This window comes from Apiospora marii (assembly GCF_038362585.1).
Source record: "Apiospora marii strain CBS 49790 chromosome Unknown utg000003l_segment0_segment0, whole genome shotgun sequence".
NCBI classification, from domain to species: Eukaryota; Fungi; Ascomycota; class Sordariomycetes; order Amphisphaeriales; family Apiosporaceae; genus Apiospora; species Apiospora marii.
The window spans coordinates 6240192-6259397 of record NW_027117374.1 but is presented as its reverse complement, the minus strand read 5'-3'; the positions used below and the strand labels follow the sequence as shown (position 1 = coordinate 6259397).

The following is a 19206-nucleotide window of genomic DNA, read 5'->3' as shown; positions in this document are numbered from 1 at the left end:
TAGAATGCAACTAAGACCACCAACTACAATAATTTGGAAGACAGTATAAATATTTATTAATGAAGCGGTACACAGTATTATTGTCTTGTAATTGATGTTGTTGTTCAATTTGATACCTCACTCGCTCGATGGCAACGTGGTCTTCGCTTCCTTTTTCGCCCGGTCCATAAGCCTGTCTTCCTCAAATGTCGGCAGCCAGGCGATCGTTACGTTATTTCCTTCCCTCCGCAGGCTCGAAATGGCCTGATAGGCTTGACGGATGTGTCGTTGCCCAGACTGTTGGCGTGGTTTCTTCAGCGTGAGGGCCGCTGCCTTGTTCCTCGTCACAAGGAGGATGTTGCGGTACCGTAACTTCGGCAGCGAACGCAGTGTGTCTGCCATAGCGGCTAGCTCTCCCGTGTACGGGTTCTGCTCGGTTCTCGCACCGAGTGTCACGGCGCGGGCCAAGTGCAGGCGGTCCCCTCGAATCGATCTCTGTATTTCGATGGCTGCTCCAAAGCCTACCAGACCGTTCTTGGCCGAGCTGCTGACCGCAATGCGCACGGCCCAGTCGGTACGCTCGACCTCAGATTCCGCGTCCGACTCGTCCACGATCGTCCTTGTTCGGCTCTCCCACGGGGCTAGTGCGAATGGTTCGATGGTTTCTAGCTCTTCCATCGGTATGTCTTTCAGTATGTCCGCTACTTGGTAGAATGGCGATCGGTGATATCTCCGGAACTTCCGTATCCGAGCTGTGCCACTGCGAAGGGGGTTGGTCGTTGGGAGGGTGTGGATGTCCGTCCACATTCTGATCGCTCTCCGCCAAAACCGGTCTTGGGCTGCGGCAATGTGGGCCTCTGCTTCCGCTACGGTCGTAGCCACTGTCATGAAGGTTCCCACGATTGCCTGCGCCCCTATTTTCTGGATTCGGTTGACTGGCGCCGCTGCTCTGTACCTGCACTCGTGCATCCAGACGTTCGATGCGTAGTCCACCACCGGTGCTACCGTAGCCGTGAACAGCTGTCGCGCCGTGGCAGGGGAGAGGCCCTTAAGCCGTCGTAGTTCCAGCACGGCCTCTAGTCCTTTAGCCGCTGCTTCGGCGATGTGTTGCCTATATTTGAGCTTCGTGTCCATAATGACCCCGAGGATCTTAACGTGATCCCTGGGCCGCACCTCGCGTCCTTTAATGGTAAAGGGTGTCGGGTCGGCTTTATACGGCTTACGCGCAAAGTGAATGATGGCTGTCTTGTCCGCTTCGAACGTCGCACCGCTCCTTCTTTCCCATGCGAGGGCGTCGGCGATGATGGTTTCTATCCCTTCCCGATTGCTCTGCGCCGTAGGGCCTGTGACCCAAGCTGTAAAGTCGTCGACAAAGGCGATCGCGCCCCCGTAGCAGTCGATTCGTCGCTGTGATAACCACCTCTACTGCTGTTCCGGTCCTCCTTCTCACTACTTCGATAGCGGTGCGCAGCTTTCTGCACGCTTCTTGGAGCGCCGGGGGGTCCTCCACAGGGACGTATACGGACGCCACCAAGATCGCATGTTCCGGCAGCCGCACGACTGCCGCGGTGATGTCTGGGGACTCAATCGGGACCTGTTCCGCTTCCACCTCCTTGCTGACCCAGAGCATGCTCCGGATCGGCCACCTCCCTTCTCTCCGAACTGATGGAACCATCTTGACCCACCTATGGTGTCCCATCGGTGTCGTCAGAAGCTTCCCTTGAACCATCCTCGCGTGCGGCTCTTGAATCGAGATCACTGTCGCATGCTGTACCTCTTCATCGTTGAGGAGACTGTCGTGTACGGGTCCTTGCTTCCTCACGTTGTTTTGAATAATACGGAACGGTTTAGTCATGGTTCGATGGGTATAGCTTCGGACAGTGTCGACTAAACGACTCGTGTGGTCCCTCCGCACGGGACGCACTTTAGAACGGTTGCCTCGCAGCCCTGGTGGCTATGCCCCTGCTTCGCGCATCGTCCGCAGGTCTGGGTGTTCTTGCACTGGAATGCCTTGTGTCCCACCTGCTGGCAGTTGTAGCACTGCTCCGGCCGCTCTCGTCGCTCGAATACCCTCGTGTAGCCCGACTCGCCTCCGGCGTAGAAGAAGCCCTCCTCGAGGAACTTCCGCGCCTCGGCCGCCTTCGTCAGGTAAACGACCATGGAGCCGTATGCCTTCCCGTTGTCTTTTCGGCTCAGCCATGCCACCTTAGCGACTGTCGTCTCGTTCTCTTGTCCAAATGCCTCGGCAGCTCCGTCTCGTATGTTGTCGTTCTCGTCCAGGACCGCTGTGCGCCTGACGCTGTCAACCTTGATCGGGTACAATTCGTCTCGCAGGACACGAGCTCCAGACACGCTCGTCTTCTCGGCGGCTTGCTTGACTAGTCGGTGCTCGGTCTCATCTCGGCAGACGATCTTGATGCGCTGGGGCTTCCTAGGGTCCATGGTTACGGCGCGGCATCGCCAGTCCTTCTGTTCTCCCGTCGCTCGCATCTCCTTCTCGATGGCAGCTCGAACCGTTCCGGCGGTCACGCTGGCTCGTTTCTCGTCCTCCATCCGGGATGTGTCGATAGTGCAGTACAAGGTGTCGGTAAACGTGGAAGGCGTCGTGTTCATCGAGGTAAGTGTGCGTACGTTGCTCGGCTGGCTCGTCGGGGGCGCGCGTGCGACCTGCGCGTAGGAGGCCTGCGGGCTCGTCTGGGCGCTGCCGGCGAGGGCCGCGCTGTTCCCGAGTTCTTCCAACTGCTGGGTGACATTTTGAAGCTCGGCGGTGAGCTGCTGGATGATTGCCTGCTGGTTGTTGATGATCTCTTTCAGGTCTCGGACCTCGTTACGAGAGTTGGCCACGAGCTCGTAGATGCGCTGCAGCACCTCCGGGTTGATGGACAAGTTGTTGCTCGGGCTTGTCTCCGGTCCATTGTCGCTTTCATTCGAGAGTAGGGCTTCTCGTGCTTTAGCGCTGGGCTTCGCCCGCTTCGATCGTTTGACCGACGTCGCGATAGAGTTTGGCGCGTCCACCACGATCTCCATCTCTGCACGGTCCTCCATTGTCGCGTCGGACGTCCGCCGCCTCTTCATCCACCTCCCTTCTCAGCAATGGAATAATAATGAATTGAACTAGAATAAAATAAAGGTTCTCCCTCTGGGCTGTGTACAGTCGCTCTCTAATGCCAATTGTCTCTCAACGTATGGTACATATGCCGCCGTTAGAACTTGCATGATTTGCGTACTTCTTCATTAAAGCCCTGTGGACTGCCCAACTGCAATTCTGGCTGCCTCATCAGAACCCAAGGAGGAGGCCACGATTCGTTTCGAAAGCAGTTTGATGCATCCAAGTATCACTACCTATTCACATATCAGAGGGCGCCTGTTTCACAAAAATAGACTAGCAATTCAATGAACCATCGTATTAGACATGCATTTATACGACCTTTACTGTATGCAGGACTGTATATTTCTTTTCCGTATGCTAAGCGCAAGATCTCTTACAAAGCCACTCTATATTTTTATCCCCCAAAATAACATCGCAATAACATCCGCTGGACTTAGTGCATAACCAGACAAATCTTCAACAAACATTGGTAACAGACTTTATACCATTGCTTCGTTTCGGTATCCAGCTGGGTACAAGGAAGCATAGGAGAGGTTTCTATGGTAGGGGTGAGTGGGGAACTCTAGGTCGAAACAATCCGATTGTATGGTGTTATTGCAACAATATGTACATACTGGGCTATTGCGATCAAAACCGGTTTCCCATCTCGAGAAGTCGAAAAGGCTGTCCATGCCATCAAGTGACTGCTGCCAAGATTAGTACGGAAGCTCACCCCAAGTCGTGTCCTCACTACCGGGAAGCCATACGTACCCTTCTTCGTCCTTTGTATAGGTGCTTGGAGTTGGTGAATGATACTGAGGCGTCAGGCAGAGAGGATACGGAGTAGTATGTAGAAAGGATACTGGGAGGCCAAACTACGATTCTGGTTCGCACCACCGTAGTCTCCCATGGTCCCTTTTCGAAATGCGCCGATCCTGAATGGAGCCAGAATCATCCAGTAACATACTGTACTGTCATTTGCTGCCTAAGGTCGAAGAGTCTCACGGGCTGTTTTCGGTCCTGAATTCTGTTGGCCCTTACTGTGAAGCAGAATGGGAACCGCACGCAAGTGGCATTGAGAGACGGAATCGATGCCGGACGGACAGCTTGTGATGCAGCCCATACCCATACCTGTTCTTATGCGCAGGGCCAGAGCCTGATGTTCCCCTGCTCCGCTTGTACCGTTCTGGTAGAGCTCGGTCGCCTCGGAGCCTGAATCATTCAGCAGCGTATTCTCTATCGCCGCATCCGTCGAGAGCTCGAAGATCCTCGTGTGCTGTTTCCGGTCTTTGACTTCCTAGTTGCCTGCAGACCTGTTGGCCCTACTGTTGGAGTGCAGGGTCGGAAGAGTAGCAATGGCGCACTAGCGCAATAGTGGGCAACATAAGCACCGAGTCAATTCGCGACCCCGCGCCACTAGGCCTACTGTAATTACGACCTCCCCAGACCGCGCCAGAACTTCTCCTCGCCAAGACACGCCGAAGAGAAGCTGGGCCCGAAATCCATCTTGCCAACATGGGTTCTGGAACCGGATCAGCAAGTGCCCTGACGAGGTCATTCCGCTCAACTCGAGCTCGTCATTGTCACCAACATTTCATACCCGCAAACCAAGCAGCTTGCTATACCGACCGTTCCGCAAGACGCTATTGTAGCTCAATGGACACTCTCAGAAAGATGCCCCAAGAGGGTCCAGCAAGTTGCCCGAACCGTCTTAGGTAGCTAGGCCTCTGTCATGGCCCACACCAGAAGGCGGAAAGGCAAGGTTCACAAGACCGGCGTACTGCGACGTCTTCAGCGCGCTTGCGTACTGGAACCCGACGCACGAGCGGATGGAGACGGCGATGCGCGTCCCACGCGGGCAGCGCGTGCCGGATCTCAACAGAATTGTCCGTCCCCATGTCCCGGTTACCGTTCCGTCGAGTGTATCCAGCTCTGTTACTAACAGCCGCAGTTTTAACGATCAGCCGTGTGCCATGCGAGACCGAGCCACGGCCGGGCGACGCGATCGAGCGGCCAAGTCGAAGCCATCCATTTCGAGGCCCAGGCGGACGCCAGCGATGACGCGAATGCCGTTGCTGGCATAGACAGCGACGCGGATGCCGAGTACGAAACCGATCCCGAGTATGTTGCAGCAGTTCCCGCTGCCGCGGCGGAGCTTCTGTCTGTCTACGACGTCATCCCCGACGAGGATGGCGGGACTGTCATTCCCAACAGTCCCATGAGACAGAAGGATCCGAGGCAGCTGCCTTCGCCGCGAAGGCCGCAAGGTAAGCATGATTCTCGTCTATTGACTACATAGTCGACTGACCGTCGACGCTCATCATACAGCAGGCACTCCAGATTCCCAACCGACGGTGGAGCGGCAGCCCGCCCGCACCGAGCCTAGCTCCACGACGAACGCTGCACCAACCGCGGCGACGAATGCAGGGGCCCGGCCAGCACCCACAAGATACCCCGACCACGGCGCGATGGATGCGTCGCTGCAGAGAGCTGTACGTTGGAACGGCCGGGTGGCGGCTAGAAGGCCCTTGGCGCCGATTATGACGGCACAACCACGACAATGCTCTCCCAGAATGGTGGGAAACGGTGCAAAGCTGTCGCAGGCAGGCCGTCCAAGAGGATATGTGCAGAATGGGGCGAGTCACGCGCCAGACTACTACAAGGACTATAGACGCAAGTTGCAGCGGGACACATTGGCAAAGAAGATGGTGGGAATGCTGGAGGACCTTCGGACGAGTCTCAGCGGCATGCAGTTCGGGTGAAGACGTGGCACATGTTGATACGGAAGGTATCACAAGCGGCATCTCTGTCTATGCTTGTATTGAAGTACAGAAAGCGAACTAATTAACTTCGAGTCTGTAGATACCGAGGACAGCTACCTGGAGGAATCCGTGGGAATGAATTTCTTACCATCCATCCTAGCGATGTTCTCCAAGTCATCTCGATTTGAATAGGAAATGGCTGTACGTCGCACACTAATTCTTAATTCTTCACACCAGAATCCTCGTGGAGACTAGGACCAGGGAGTCACGGGAGCAGAAGGGATAGCAGTTAGCGTTTAGAGCGTTTGCCAATGAATTGAACCTGAAAATATGCTGCAAGATAACCAGACAAAGCTGCCGCTTGTGATATCTTCGTACTTATACCTGTCGCAAGCATATCATGTTGATTGCGTTCAAATCCTCGCGCATCTGCCGTTTATAAGGCAACTCACGGCCCATCTTTCCAACCCCGCTGTTTCTCGTCGGGAGCCTTCTCTTATTTGGCACCACCGACCCAAGAGGGGGCCGAGGACGCTCCATCAAAACGGCCCTCTCGAAATCGCATATCCTAATTTGTCTAGTCTCTTGATTGATCAGCACATTAGGCGACCGGAGATCCTTGTGTGCAACCCCACAAGTGTGCAGGGCACGGATTGCGTGGATTAATTGACGGCTTAGATCGCCATCGTCGCCTGCAGTGCGCACCGAGTCCAAGCTAGCACCACCCCAAGACAGAAACATCATGTATTGAACTCGGACGCGGAAGTCGTAGTAGTAAGTGCGTGATATTGTACGTAGGTCGATTGCCCCGAGAAAGATCGGCGTGACTCTACCCTGCAATGGCTGCAGGGCTTGGTAGACCTTTGCTTCGTGTTCGAGATCCTCGATGAATGCCGGCACCGTGCCCTTGCCAATAAAGGTGTACCCATATGCAAGAAGAGTCACCTTGAAGAGGACTCCACGAGCACCTCCCTTGTCGAGGCTCTCGATCCCGTCGTCAAGAGTGCGCTTGAGTTGGTCGCGGAGCAGTGTCACAAATCTGGCATGGCTAATGCGGTGGTGGAGACCATCCCCATCGTGTCGATGAGCAGCAACATTGGGGCAATTCTCATCAAGCCGCGTCTTCGTCTGTAGCGTCAAACCGCGCAGACATTCCTCCGTACAGTATCTATCGTTTTGCTGGCGACTGCGGTAGGCATCGTGACCCTCTTTCCGCGTGTGATTGGGCAAGGCCCGCTGGGCCGCTTGAATCCGTCCGCTGCGTCTTGGCTCAAGCGGCGTGGGCGTCTCCTGCATTCGCCTCGTGCTCTCATCGTCGGATGACTCCGGCGAATGCGCTGGCACACCAATCCTCATCACATTCCCGGGCGGTTTCCTTGGTTTCCTCTTCCGCGAAATACATGGCGATCGGTCAACATCGCTGTATGGGTCAGGCTCATAGGCGGGCGAGCTCGATGGTGCCTTCCGCTGATCGACTGGTATCGTCTTGAGTATGGTCTCGACATCTTCTGACCAGGTCTTTAGACTGGACATGACCGCTTCACGCTCGTCCTGGCGATGATACCGTCTACCTTGGGAGTAGTCCAGCGCTAGCAGACTGAAAGCAAGCATCTGGCTGACCGCCGTACAATAACGCGCATCACGCGGGTGCGCGACTACCTCCGCCCGCGGTTCGGCGAGATGGTACAATAGGGTCGTAGGGTCGGACCAGTCCACTTTCAAAAAAACAATCGCCTCCCCAGTGGTGACCAGGCCGTACTCCAATCCACCCTCAATCATGTAGTGGAACGTCTGCGTTATGGCAGCCGCGACGAGCCGTTCCGAATGGTATTGGAACAGAGCCTCGGGGTCCGCTGCGGTTGGGATCGTGGCCCGATTCACGACCTCTTTGTATATATCCATCGAGCGAAGCCCTACGCGGAGATGCTGGGGAGTGATCTTGTGAGGCGCTTTGTACTCGTTGATGTACAGCATTGTGCGCTGTGTCGAAGTCTCGCCCTCCTGCCTGTAAATGCAGATTTGATCGGGCCGGAGTCGAAGGCGTTCGAATCGAGGTTGGTCGGGGGTGCGTGGCCGTTGTGGTGTGGCAAGGCGGTCAACGACCTCTTCGGAGATGTCGCTAATAGCATTCGGGTGATTCTCAAACACGATACCATCCCCAAGAGCAAAAGCCGCCCTGACCTCGGCGACAGATACGAGATGCTCGACAATCGATCGTACGGGATCCTCCACACTGATGTGCTGAAAGTATTCGAGATCTTTTTCGTTGGCAATCCGTTTTCGTGCTATCCTTTCTCCAAGCCCGTGCAAAAACGCCAGACTCTCGAAAGCTCTAGTTTCGGTCGGGCATAGTGAATAAAGGTTGCCGAACACCGTCCTTTGCTGGTCGATGAAGTCTGGCCAAGGGATGAGGCGCGTCGGGCAATATTTGTTTTGGGGGTTCGTGGTTGGACCCTTCGATGTAAGACTCTCTTCGCCCTAGCTTGCCAAAGGCGCTTCTGGGAAGCTGAACTGCTCCTAGAGAGTGACGTCCTTGAGATCGACACACCTACGTCGGATGGCCAAACGACGCTGGAATGGGCCTTGTCGCCTCGTCATGGAGCCCCGGACTTTGCCGCCTTGCTTCTATGCAAGGGAGCGGCAATTTCACAGCGCAGAGCCCAGGAGATTCTGAGGCTCACCCAGGAAGCGTGCAATACCTTCAACATGAAGGCCATTGCGGGTGTGCTGTCCGTGAACCCATCATTGGCGCGATGCTTTCAGGTCCTTTACACCCATTGTGTATCAGCATGTTCGGAGCAGAAGGACGAGATCGCCGATGATTTTGTGCAAAAATCCCCTGCTTTCATTGTCGAGTTGGCAACAAAGAAGAACAAGTACTATATGCACTTAGAAAACCAGCATCTAGAAGATTGCATCTAAGTTCGGAAGGACCGCAGTTGGTTCTAAGCAGGCCGAAAAGTCGTATTGGCGCACACCATAATTGGCGTCTACCAGAATGGCAGAGCAAGACTCTGGCCCGGCTGGTGGACCAAGACCCCTAGAACGTACCGTCACAGGTTTGCGACACCGCTCCATTTAGGACAACCTCCCTGGGCTGCGGAAAGTCCAGACAGTGTGGTCATAGGAACCAGTCAGAGTGGCACTTTTCCACCCACTACTCGGTGGGAGGGACCCAAAGGTGCGTCCAAGTGAGCCAGCAAATGCGCCACGGCCAAAATGGGGGCACGGCAGTACCGGCGCCTGTTTGGCGTGTCCCCATCGGCCTCGGGTTTACTGCCCTTCGCTGGCTTTCATCATTTGGAGCGGCGGCCGTGGATAATTCTGGTTCCATTCAGAATCAGCGCACCACGCCGGACACGGTACAGTTGGAGACTACGGTCGGGTGGACTAAAATGGTTGTTTCGGCCTCCCAAACAATAGGATCGTTCGCTTTTGCTTCTTTGCTTCGTAAATCAGTGCATTGCCACTATTTACCTGCTCAATGCGGCCTCTGATGTGCCATCGATTGTTCTCTATTGTGCGACATGATGCCTTCCGCACCAATTAGTGTCAATAAGGCCGCGCACCGGGATTTTGACACCGGTTTCCCGGTGTCCTTCACATCCCGCACTACGTCCCTGAGACACCCAGAAGCCAATACAGCACCTGGTGTATGCATAAGTGCGGAAGACATCAATCCCGTCAGAACTCAACAGCAGTCATGCAAACCTCTCCGGCGCAAAGCCAAGCGAACCATTAGTCACGCCAGGGTGGCCTTCGAGGCGCCAGCACCGCAGAAAGATTTAAGCTTGGCAGTGACACCTCCAAACGACAGTACAGCAGTGCGCCCGCGAATCTATGACGAATTCCTTGTGTTATGTCCTCTTCGATTCCAAACTCTCTATCGACTTCGGAAGCGAAGCTAATGCCGAAAACCCAGCCGTTGCATCGCAATCACCGGAGATGGGGTGGCAGGCTGCGACGGTTGCAAGTCGTTTGACACTGCGTTTTGTCTTTGCCCTAGTATCTACGAAGGTTTTTACGAAGGTTTTACTGAAGCAATGCTCCGGCGCTCGAGCTGGGCTGCGGATTTGTCGAGACTTCGGCAAAGGAAGGTAGAAACGTCGAGGCGGCATTTTATGATACCGTGAGAATACTTCGGCGGCGGTGTACAGCGACTCTTGTATAGCAGCAAAGATGTGACCTCTGAAGAACCGGCGCCTGTGTAGTGTTATCGTCCGTCCCGGTTCTGCTGCTATGAACGACGGATCAGCAACTCTCCACATCCTGAGGTCTATATCTGCCCTACTGTAGCTTATGCATCTTACAATCCTGTATCTATGCAAAAGGCAACCGGTGCGAATGTAGGATCCGTCTCTTCTGGAACAAGGTTACAGCCCCTGAGTGAATCACCGCTTCATGTTCGTGATGCCTACAGTATCAATCTTTCTACAATGTAAGCGGCTAAAAAGCGAAAAGAGCAAGAAGCTGAACGATTGATGACACTGGGCTTTCATTTTGGCCGTACATACAGTCGACTTCAGTATATATGTCCAGGAAAGTATTGATTGTAGTATAGTAGAACTACACAAGGCTTCCGTCACTCCGCCTCTCCTTCCTATCAACCTTCGTATTGAAACTGAGCTTTTTGTTACTTACCTAAAATATCTTTTCAAACGAAATTTGCATATATAGGCAGCATATCTAGAAGGACAGCCACGGCAATGTCAGCTCACTGCAACACATTCCTTGATGATTCGGAAGCGGAAGACGACGACATAGATAAGTCGATGGCTAAGCAAAAGATGGCTTTTCATTAGCTAATTGATTTAGGGACCAACAGTCATCGCTCTAGTGATGTACTAGACAGCCCAGGTAGCCTCAAGGATTTTATCGATGACTCAGCCTCAGACAAGAGCAGCTTCGCTATACCAGAGCAGCCCAGCCCCTCGACCGATAACGAGGATTTATCCAGCACGTCGAGATTCACCCCAGAGGAGCGATTGTCCTCCGAAGCTAGAAATCTCTACAGGCTACTTGCAAATATACATAAAGCACTTATCCTACTTCAGAGGTCGATGGGGATCGTGGAAGAGCTAGTACTACAGCAGACAGCGTCGCCAATTTTGGCGGAGGATAAGAGCAGGTAAAGCATGCGAAGCGCATAGAGGGCCATGCAGATCTAGATATTCCCTTACGAAGACACATCCTGCGTTTTCGTTACTTTTAGGAGAGCGAGATACTATAGATTCATCAATGGAACAGCTTAGAAGATTCATTGCAGAAGCCTTTGTGAGAGGATGTCGCGAAGGAGGGGATCATCTTTGTCCTTATCGACGTGGTGATTCCGCACATGCCTAAAGAGACCGTTAGCATTGCTCACCGTACGACTACCAAAGAGCCTAGGCAAGTGTATCTTTTCGAAATAGAAATCGAGGCCGGTGGCCAAACAGAATGGACGGGCGAAGAAGAGGTGCAGCGCACGGACGACTCACTCCTATATGATTTCTGGGATGAAAGAAAGGGCCGAGATACATGCTTGAAAAAGAGTGGGATTCGCTCTCTGAAGTTTCATGTCTTTGAGATACTTGACTACGACTTCGAGAAAACAACGTACAAGGTTCAATAGGTAGGGTACCGACCGATAAACACAAGTTGGGAGAAGGGAGAGATGGTACGCGAATTGCGCCAATCCCACTATGTAGATATTGGAATCTATATTGGAGGAAACAGTGCGTTGTTAAATATGAAGTAGATGGAGGTGATAAATACGCATTGGGGATCGGTATGGCCTTATCTCTCTATCCCACCGCTACAGGCCTGCCTTTCCGGAAGGGCCCAAAACTGTCATGCCTCTCCCTTGCGGTGCGACCAGCCGGAGAGGGATACCCTGTTCAGATCTTTTGGGACGAGCACACACGAGCGTTCAGCGGGTTTGACTATATGAGTGGAAAGGCACTCGAGATCGCAATAGATCAGATCGTCGAGATGCTAGAGAATCCGGGCATAGGGGTCAAAATCTAGGACGGTAAGGCTGGTAGCTTCCACCGTTTTAGGTGGTACGGCTGAAAGGAGGAATTCGGTATACAACCTGATCGGTGGGATAGGATTAACTTCGGGGTTGCACCAGGCAGAAATATTAGCTTGGGGAATAAAATAGGATAAGGCAATCGGTAACCAAACCCACACTGATCGGATAAGTCTTCGACAGGATCAATCAAAGCGATCCAGAAGCTCTTGAGTCGACCATAACGAGGGGTCTTTAGCTGAACCATCAAGCCTTCATTGACTGTACAGTCCCACTGTCCGCAACCTAGAGCTGGTAGATTGGACAGCAGTTAATCATGTAAAAGCCGAGAAAGCTTCACAAGCAGAATTTGTTCCGAGACATAAGCTCGAAAAAGGCAACATTCATTCTCAGCAGTATCCAGGTTGAGTGAAGAATGAACAGGCAGCGAATTCATTCAGGCATTTACACCGAGTCTAGGGGGTGGCTAAGCATACTAGCCACATGGACAAAAGTGGCTGTGTCACTGCCCAGCACCCATGTTGTTATTGAGCCTTCGTTGCCGTCCGAACGAGAGTGGCCTCCCAGGTATAAACCCTACCGGTTTATTGGCTTTTCTCCAGTCCTAACCTTTCGTTCCGCCGTTGTCTCCATTCCGATATTCCACATGCGACAAGTGCGATCAGACCGTCGAAGTTGCAGATCGCGCCACTCAGTCCGGCATGTTGGGCACGCAACTGAGCAAATACGATGCAGTCTCACGCATCTGGAGCAAAACGTGTGTCCTTCCGAAAGTTAGCCCAGTCCAACATGAGACCATTTCACTTACCACATGGCAACCTATCCGGAACCTTCATCCACTGCCAACATATCTCACATGTCCCGAGACGGAATGTCTTAAGGGGGCTTTGTCGCCCATAGAACTGATCATGAGAGGCCTGCGGACAACGGTACACTTGACACGCGGAGCAAAGCACCTGTCGCTCGTCAGCGCAGTTCAATGTGGGAGAACAAGACGTACACATCGGCAATGCTCCAAAACATAGCAGAACTCGGCCGTCTCAGCATGGCTCGAGATAACGTTGCGACATTGGCGACAGTTAAGTACGTCGACTGTGAGATCGACCACAGCAATCGTACCGTTAATCATTGGAGTCGAGCTCTGAGCCTCGGTATGTTGATGGATACCTGGCGTAGGGGTGAGTGGAAGTGGGAACCTGGCTTGTTGAGTGTCGAACCTGTGGTGACTGACGCAATGCCCGCTCTGTGCACTTCGAAGAGGATAGAATGAGGATATGTAGCCTACTGGGACTGAGGAGGTAGATGAAGTAGGGTGCGAAAGAAGATACAAGGAGCGGAAGCGAAGCATTTGGGGCTGATGTGAGGGACTACGAACGCTTCTGGTTTCTATGATATAGTACGTAGCGTGACGAAACTCACGGGAACGAGTGACTTGCCACGTGAAAGCACCAGCGCCTCTATAGTGTCCATACTTTCCGAGTCTGCTGCTGTTCGCTGGCTTTCACCCTGTTGAGTGGCGGCGGCGTCAGCAACTCTCTCTATCCCTAGGACCACATCTATCCTACCGTGGCTTATGTATCGTACCTTCCCGTGCCAGAAAGGCCTACTCACAGCAAGATTTGTTTAACCGGGCTACGAAGAAGCACTTTCCGCTAGCTTCGCAAAAGCCAACTCGTTATTGACAGGCTGGAGTACCGTATTGTACTATTTCGTCTCAAAACGCCACTACGATGTTTCCAGACTTCACAGAACGGTTCGCGTCGCATGTTGCCTTTACCTCAGGCGACATTTGCGGCGCCAGCTGTATCCAAATGGCACTTAGTCCCAGCACCCATCTGAGCAATGTATATAAGCTCCATAGTGTAAAGCCCAAAGAAATGGTGCCTGATGAAAATCATGTCTCTCAAGCGCATGCCAGACTTCTGCCGTGATCGCAACCTCGTGACGGTCCGGGCAAAGCCCCCGCTCTATATCGGCCAAACTGCGCATACCCACTATCGCCACCTAGGCACCAACGGCAGCGGTTGGCTTGGAATGCACCGGTCGGGTAGCGGGCACGTCGTCCAAGTCCGACAGGCCCCCCAATTCACGGTCTCGGAGTTGGGGGTCCTCTCCGAGATCAGCCATCCCAGTATTGCACAGCTCCTAGGGATCTACTGCAGCGGTCGTACCACATCAGTGGTCCATGAACACTTGGACTTGGACCTCTTTGCCATCGCCCCACTTCGATCCGAGGTAGAGGTTGCGAGTATTATGATGCAGGTATATATCCTGGGGCTGGGCGAGACTTCTAGATACTGACCTGGTGGCAACAGATCGTATCCGCCATCATGTATCTTATGTCCCTGCCTACGGACGCCCGCGCAGCGGATGTACGTGTTGCGTCTAATGGGACGGTGAAACTAAGTAACAGACCAGTATACACACACATCGATGAGTTGACCTAATGATGGAACAATAGCCCTCGACCTAAGTGGAAGACTATCGACAGACCTCAGTCGCCGACGAGAAATGCATCGGTTTATGGTCTCGTATGTGGAACAGATCATGACGGGTTTAGTTCGCAAGGGGTTTTACTGGTCCTACGACGCTGCGGATTTCCTGGATATGCTATACTCCGGACAGCTGCCGCCGATGATTGTAAGAGACCACAGCATACCATATGAACGTCGCCGACTGACGTCTCAAAGCATCCCTTCTTCCACAAGTCAAAGTCTTCTGCTTGCTTGCAGGGTGTTGTTCGCACAGCTGCGCGCGAAGCACTAATAAGGTTGGAGTGTATTCGGTACGAAGGAGACAGGCACGGTCTTCGCAGAGGTGTATCAGTCGAGAGAGGTGCCGGAGGTGGAAGAGGGAATGCAACATCACTGCTAGAGTCATCGGACAATAATGGGACTACAGTTCTGCAGGCAATGGCCCACCAGACTGTCTGATGTGCGTGGAGAGATGCGGTCCTAGCAGCCAAGTATCTCGAGGGCATGTTTAGCTGCGGAAGGCTATATGGGGATTGTTTACGGCATAATCATAGGTGGCGTCGTTGGGCTGGAGTTGAATGCCTAGTGTAGCTCAGATAGGGGTAATTGTACACAGTGGCGAGAGAGTAGGCCTCAATCATGAGATCGCTACATAATGGCCCGAGGTCTTGTGTCTTGTTCTGCAGCGACAAGCCTCTCTTGCGAACCTTGTCTTTCTGCGCCTTGGTGTGGGCCATGACGGAGGCCTAGCTACCTAACACGGTTCGGGCAATTTGCTGGACCCTCTTGGAGCATATTCGTGGAGTGTCCATGGAGCTACAATAGCGTCCTGCGTAATGGTAGATATACTGTAGTCACGCTTGGCTTGCGGGAGTGAAATGGGGATGACATGATGAGCTCGAGTTGGGCGAGCGTCGCCAGGGGAGCTGCTGATCCGGTTCCAGAACCCATGTTGGCAAGATGGATTTCGGGCCCAACTTCTCTTTGGCGTGTCTTGACGAGGAGAGGTTCTTGCGCGGTCCGGGGAGGTTGTGCAGTTGGCCCTAATAGGCGAGGGGTCGCGAATTGACTCGGTGCTTATGTTGCAAACAATTGCGCCCGACCCTGCGCCCCTACAGCAGCAGGGGCCAACAGTAGTCAGGACCGGAAACAGCCCGTGGGTGTACTCGAGCTGGTGCAGAAGCAAGCAGTACTGTATATTGCTGGATGATTCTCGCTCCATTCGAATCGGCGCACCACGTCGAAAAGGATGAAATTGGAGACTACGGTCGTGCGGACCAGAATGGTTGTTTCGGCCCCCCACCATCCCTTAAGAATTGGAGGGACCCGAAAGTGAAGTTTCTAGACCTGGCCCGCTGGCTGCGCTAGTGCTCTAGTGCGCCATTGTTACTCTTCCGACGTTGCACTCCAACAGTAGGGCCGACAGGTCTGCATTCCTGAGTCGTTTCCTTGTCACCCGAAGCCCTTACATACTCCAGATTCGGCTCATGTCGCTCCTTTTCCGTCAGTACTTTCCTAGATAGGGTACCGTACAATAGACTAGCGTTAGTTGCCCTTTCGGCTCCGCCGCCCGGGCGTTAATAAATTGTGTGTGTGTGTACGATAATAGCTTTCGCGATTGGCCTGCTTCGTTTCCTGCTCATGTTACTCCTGACCCTGGCCGCTCCACCTGTGTTGTAGTCATCGGCAAGCTAGCAAGTGTTTATTCGAACCCGCACCACCACTTATAATCAACACGAACGAAATTGGAGCCAGAAGTAGAACAGCTCCTTTCTAGAACTTAAAGCAAGTATATTAGAGCATTACGAAATGTATATATAGTACCCCATCTTTCAGGTTGATACAGTATGTACTAGAACATAACTTCTATGTCTCCTTGCATTCACAATGTCTGACTTAACAACTAGCATCACTCGCGACCAGAGCTGTTGAACCAGGTGTTAAAAGAGAAATTTGCCAGCAACGATTGGCTTAGCAAGGCTGTCGAACTAGGTGCAAACCCTGTCTTTTTAGGTTTCGGCCTTACTGATAGGATGAACGGGGTTGATGGCCCACACGAACTTGCGGTAATGTCCATGGACTGGTCCGGCGATCTAACTTCTAAAGAGCTGCTCGAAAGTCTTCTTCCCGCGGAACGGTTTGATCAGAAGCTCGGCTTGTATTATCCTAAAGCATCGAAGATCGCTTTGAACATCTGGGAATCCTTCAAAAGAGACGACGCCACAATGGTTACTAGCCTTGATAAGCTATTCCGACAGGAAGGAAATAGAATCAAGACCGCGATATTATATTACAATAAAGGCAAAGGGTATTATGAAGAAGTCGAGACGGAACAGGAACTACCGTGGGAAGAGAGATATACTGTCGACCTACCTCTGTGCAGCACCAATGATGGTACGAAGAGCCTCGACTGGACGTTTTGCCTTTATAAAGGAAAACGTTCAGTCGATGGCTATTCATCCACTTAACTCGGTATATAGCTACTGCGGCACACGGTAAAGAAGTAAGCACAGCGTTGCTTCAAATGCGGCGGGACGAGATGGAAAATTTGGTTTCTCCCAATCTTGATTCTGTCTTGGAAAGCCATGTGGTGCTGTAACGGTATGATCAGTGGCTGGGTACTATCATCGGGGAAGAAGTGGTGGGCGGTGCCGAGCTGGTCCAGGAGTGGAGGCTGAAGCTTCGAACGTGGAGTGGACGATTGTACACGGAAAGGAGCAGGGTGGGATCCGCAGGAAGTCCTGTGCTGCACGGTGCAGGCGCCAAAGAACAGTCGAATTACTCTCGATTGTTTGACAGCCGCCATGAAGGCAAGAAACAAGGTGGGAAAGGGGCCATAATGCGTCTTGATTGATGGGCGTTTCGCGAGGACAAAATAAGACTAGTAACCCGCCCCACGTAGCGCAGCTGCTTTCTCCTGTAGCTGACGAGACCCGCCATCCCCTCAACCCGCTTCTTTCACCTCCCTTCAATATTCATACTCTTTTGGGACGTGAGCCGAACATCAATAGCTTCCATGCAATGGTCAGTCACCGTAATCAGCCTTCAATACAGGTAGTAAGCCTTTATTTTCTATATTTTACCAGCAATTTTACCGTCAAGGCCGTGAGGTTTCTCTCCCGTACGCGAAAGCATTGCCATTTGTACCTCGGTCGTTTGTCTTCTCCATACAAGGCTAGGCTCGCCTCTCGACACTGTTGTTGGAAGGCAAAGATGGCCTGTCAAGCGACTGCTTCATAGAGGCCGCAGCATCACTGTCCGCAGAGTTCGCTCTATCGCTGATGATGTCCTCGGGCCATCGTACACTACACTCCGCGCCTTCTCCGAAAAGTGCTGGATTCATCGTACGGGGCCATGGCTGACAGAGGTCCGGATAGGTCGCCCATATTGTACGTGTTTAGAAAACCTGCAGACGGGATTAAAGCAGGGTCTATCGACTCCGAACCAGCGAAACGCAGATTAGGGGTCTTGATGATGAGCAGAGTCAGACCGCTGATTTCAGTTCTCATCTTCCGTATCTCATCACGCAGTCCCTCTATTGTCGCCTTCATCTGCGTAATATCTTCTGGCTTTCGTGCACGAGTAGCCCTAGCTGCATCGCAACTCGTCTGGCGTCTTCTTTCGGGACCTGTGAATTGTGCAGAGGGCACAGTGCTGGGAAGCAGCTGGTCTCCCATCGTTTTCGCCGTCCTTGAAGTTGCGAAGGACAGGGTTTCGAGGTTTGCTGTTTGGTAGAGGAAGGTGGAGAGAAAAGGGAAGGAGATCTATTACTCAAATATGTATAGGCTAAGGCTTGGTCGTCGGTCGTCGGCGTACGTTATGCGGCGCGTTGCCAGCGCGATAGAAGAATTGTCTTTTTCTTGCGTCCTAAATTACGTCGTTATGTCGGATAAGTTGATTATGGCATTTATTGCTGTTTCGAGCACTGACTGCAATTGAACTGGAAGCCCGCCCCACGTAGCGTAGCCACCTTCTCCCGTGGCTGACAGCAGCCACCCCCTTAACCCGGGCTACGCGGCAACGGGGACGACGGTAGAAAGCACGCGGCCTCTAAGGCACGGGCGCCAACTTGTATTTCATATTTCACATCGCACGTGATAAAGGTACCAAAATGTATTGAGTTTATTCCTTTGTTCGCAGCTCGGCATATGCCCCGAAGCTTCCTTCTGCGCCATCTGCGCCGGCTGCAGACGATTGTAGAGCAGACCACGCTTCCGAGAACAACCCTCGAGCCGATCTGCACAATGCTTCCTCTTCCTCCTGACCGCCATTTCCTGCATCCAGGTCATTGTTGTTAATGATAACGATTTTAGGGATGGAACAACCCTGATGGCGATCGATTTTTCCGAGAGCAGCGTCGTCGAGCCGATCAGGGTGACGCACAGACACCGAAGAAGCTGGTGCGGATGTCTTGCTCCTCACGACTGACCACTAGTATGCGTGAAGCAGTGCCCGCCACGGCTCTGGTGGTGTTGTCAGGTTCATGCTCCGGAATGGGAATCACGAAGGCGTATGAGAAGTCATAACAGACGAAGCGAAGAAGATGATGGGAATGCTGGAGGATCTTCGGACGACCCTCAGCGGTATGCAGTTCGGCTAAAGACGTGGCACATGTTAATGCGTCAAATATCACAAGGCAGACCAGTCTGGTAAGGGTGTTTAATCAAAGCAGAAGCAAGTCAGGCATATCGGACGCTTACCCAAAGTCGGTTACTACCAGTCAATCTAAGTAGTAGGTGAATGGAATTTCACAACTATGTTATCTAGTACTTTTGTGCGTGCATAGGTAACGTATAAGGCGGCCAGTAGGGACCCGCTCTATTGTGATTACGTACTAATCCATCTCACTCCCTAACACGACCACGACCGCGAGTGACAGAATGATCTGGCTGA

At 52.8% G+C, this 19206-nt stretch overlaps 1 protein-coding gene across 1 annotated transcript; it reads right to left on the bottom strand.

The window, feature by feature from the left end:
• Positions 1-17618: 17618 nt before the first annotated feature.
• Positions 17619-17990, bottom strand: PG985_005491 (uncharacterized protein; the record flags this gene model as incomplete). The annotated part of the gene is made up of 1 exon (XM_066825260.1): positions 17619-17990. The coding sequence occupies one exon, from the start codon at positions 17988-17990 to the stop codon at positions 17619-17621; it is 372 nt and encodes a 123-aa protein (XP_066688420.1).
• Between the last annotated feature and the right edge of the window lie 1216 nt (positions 17991-19206).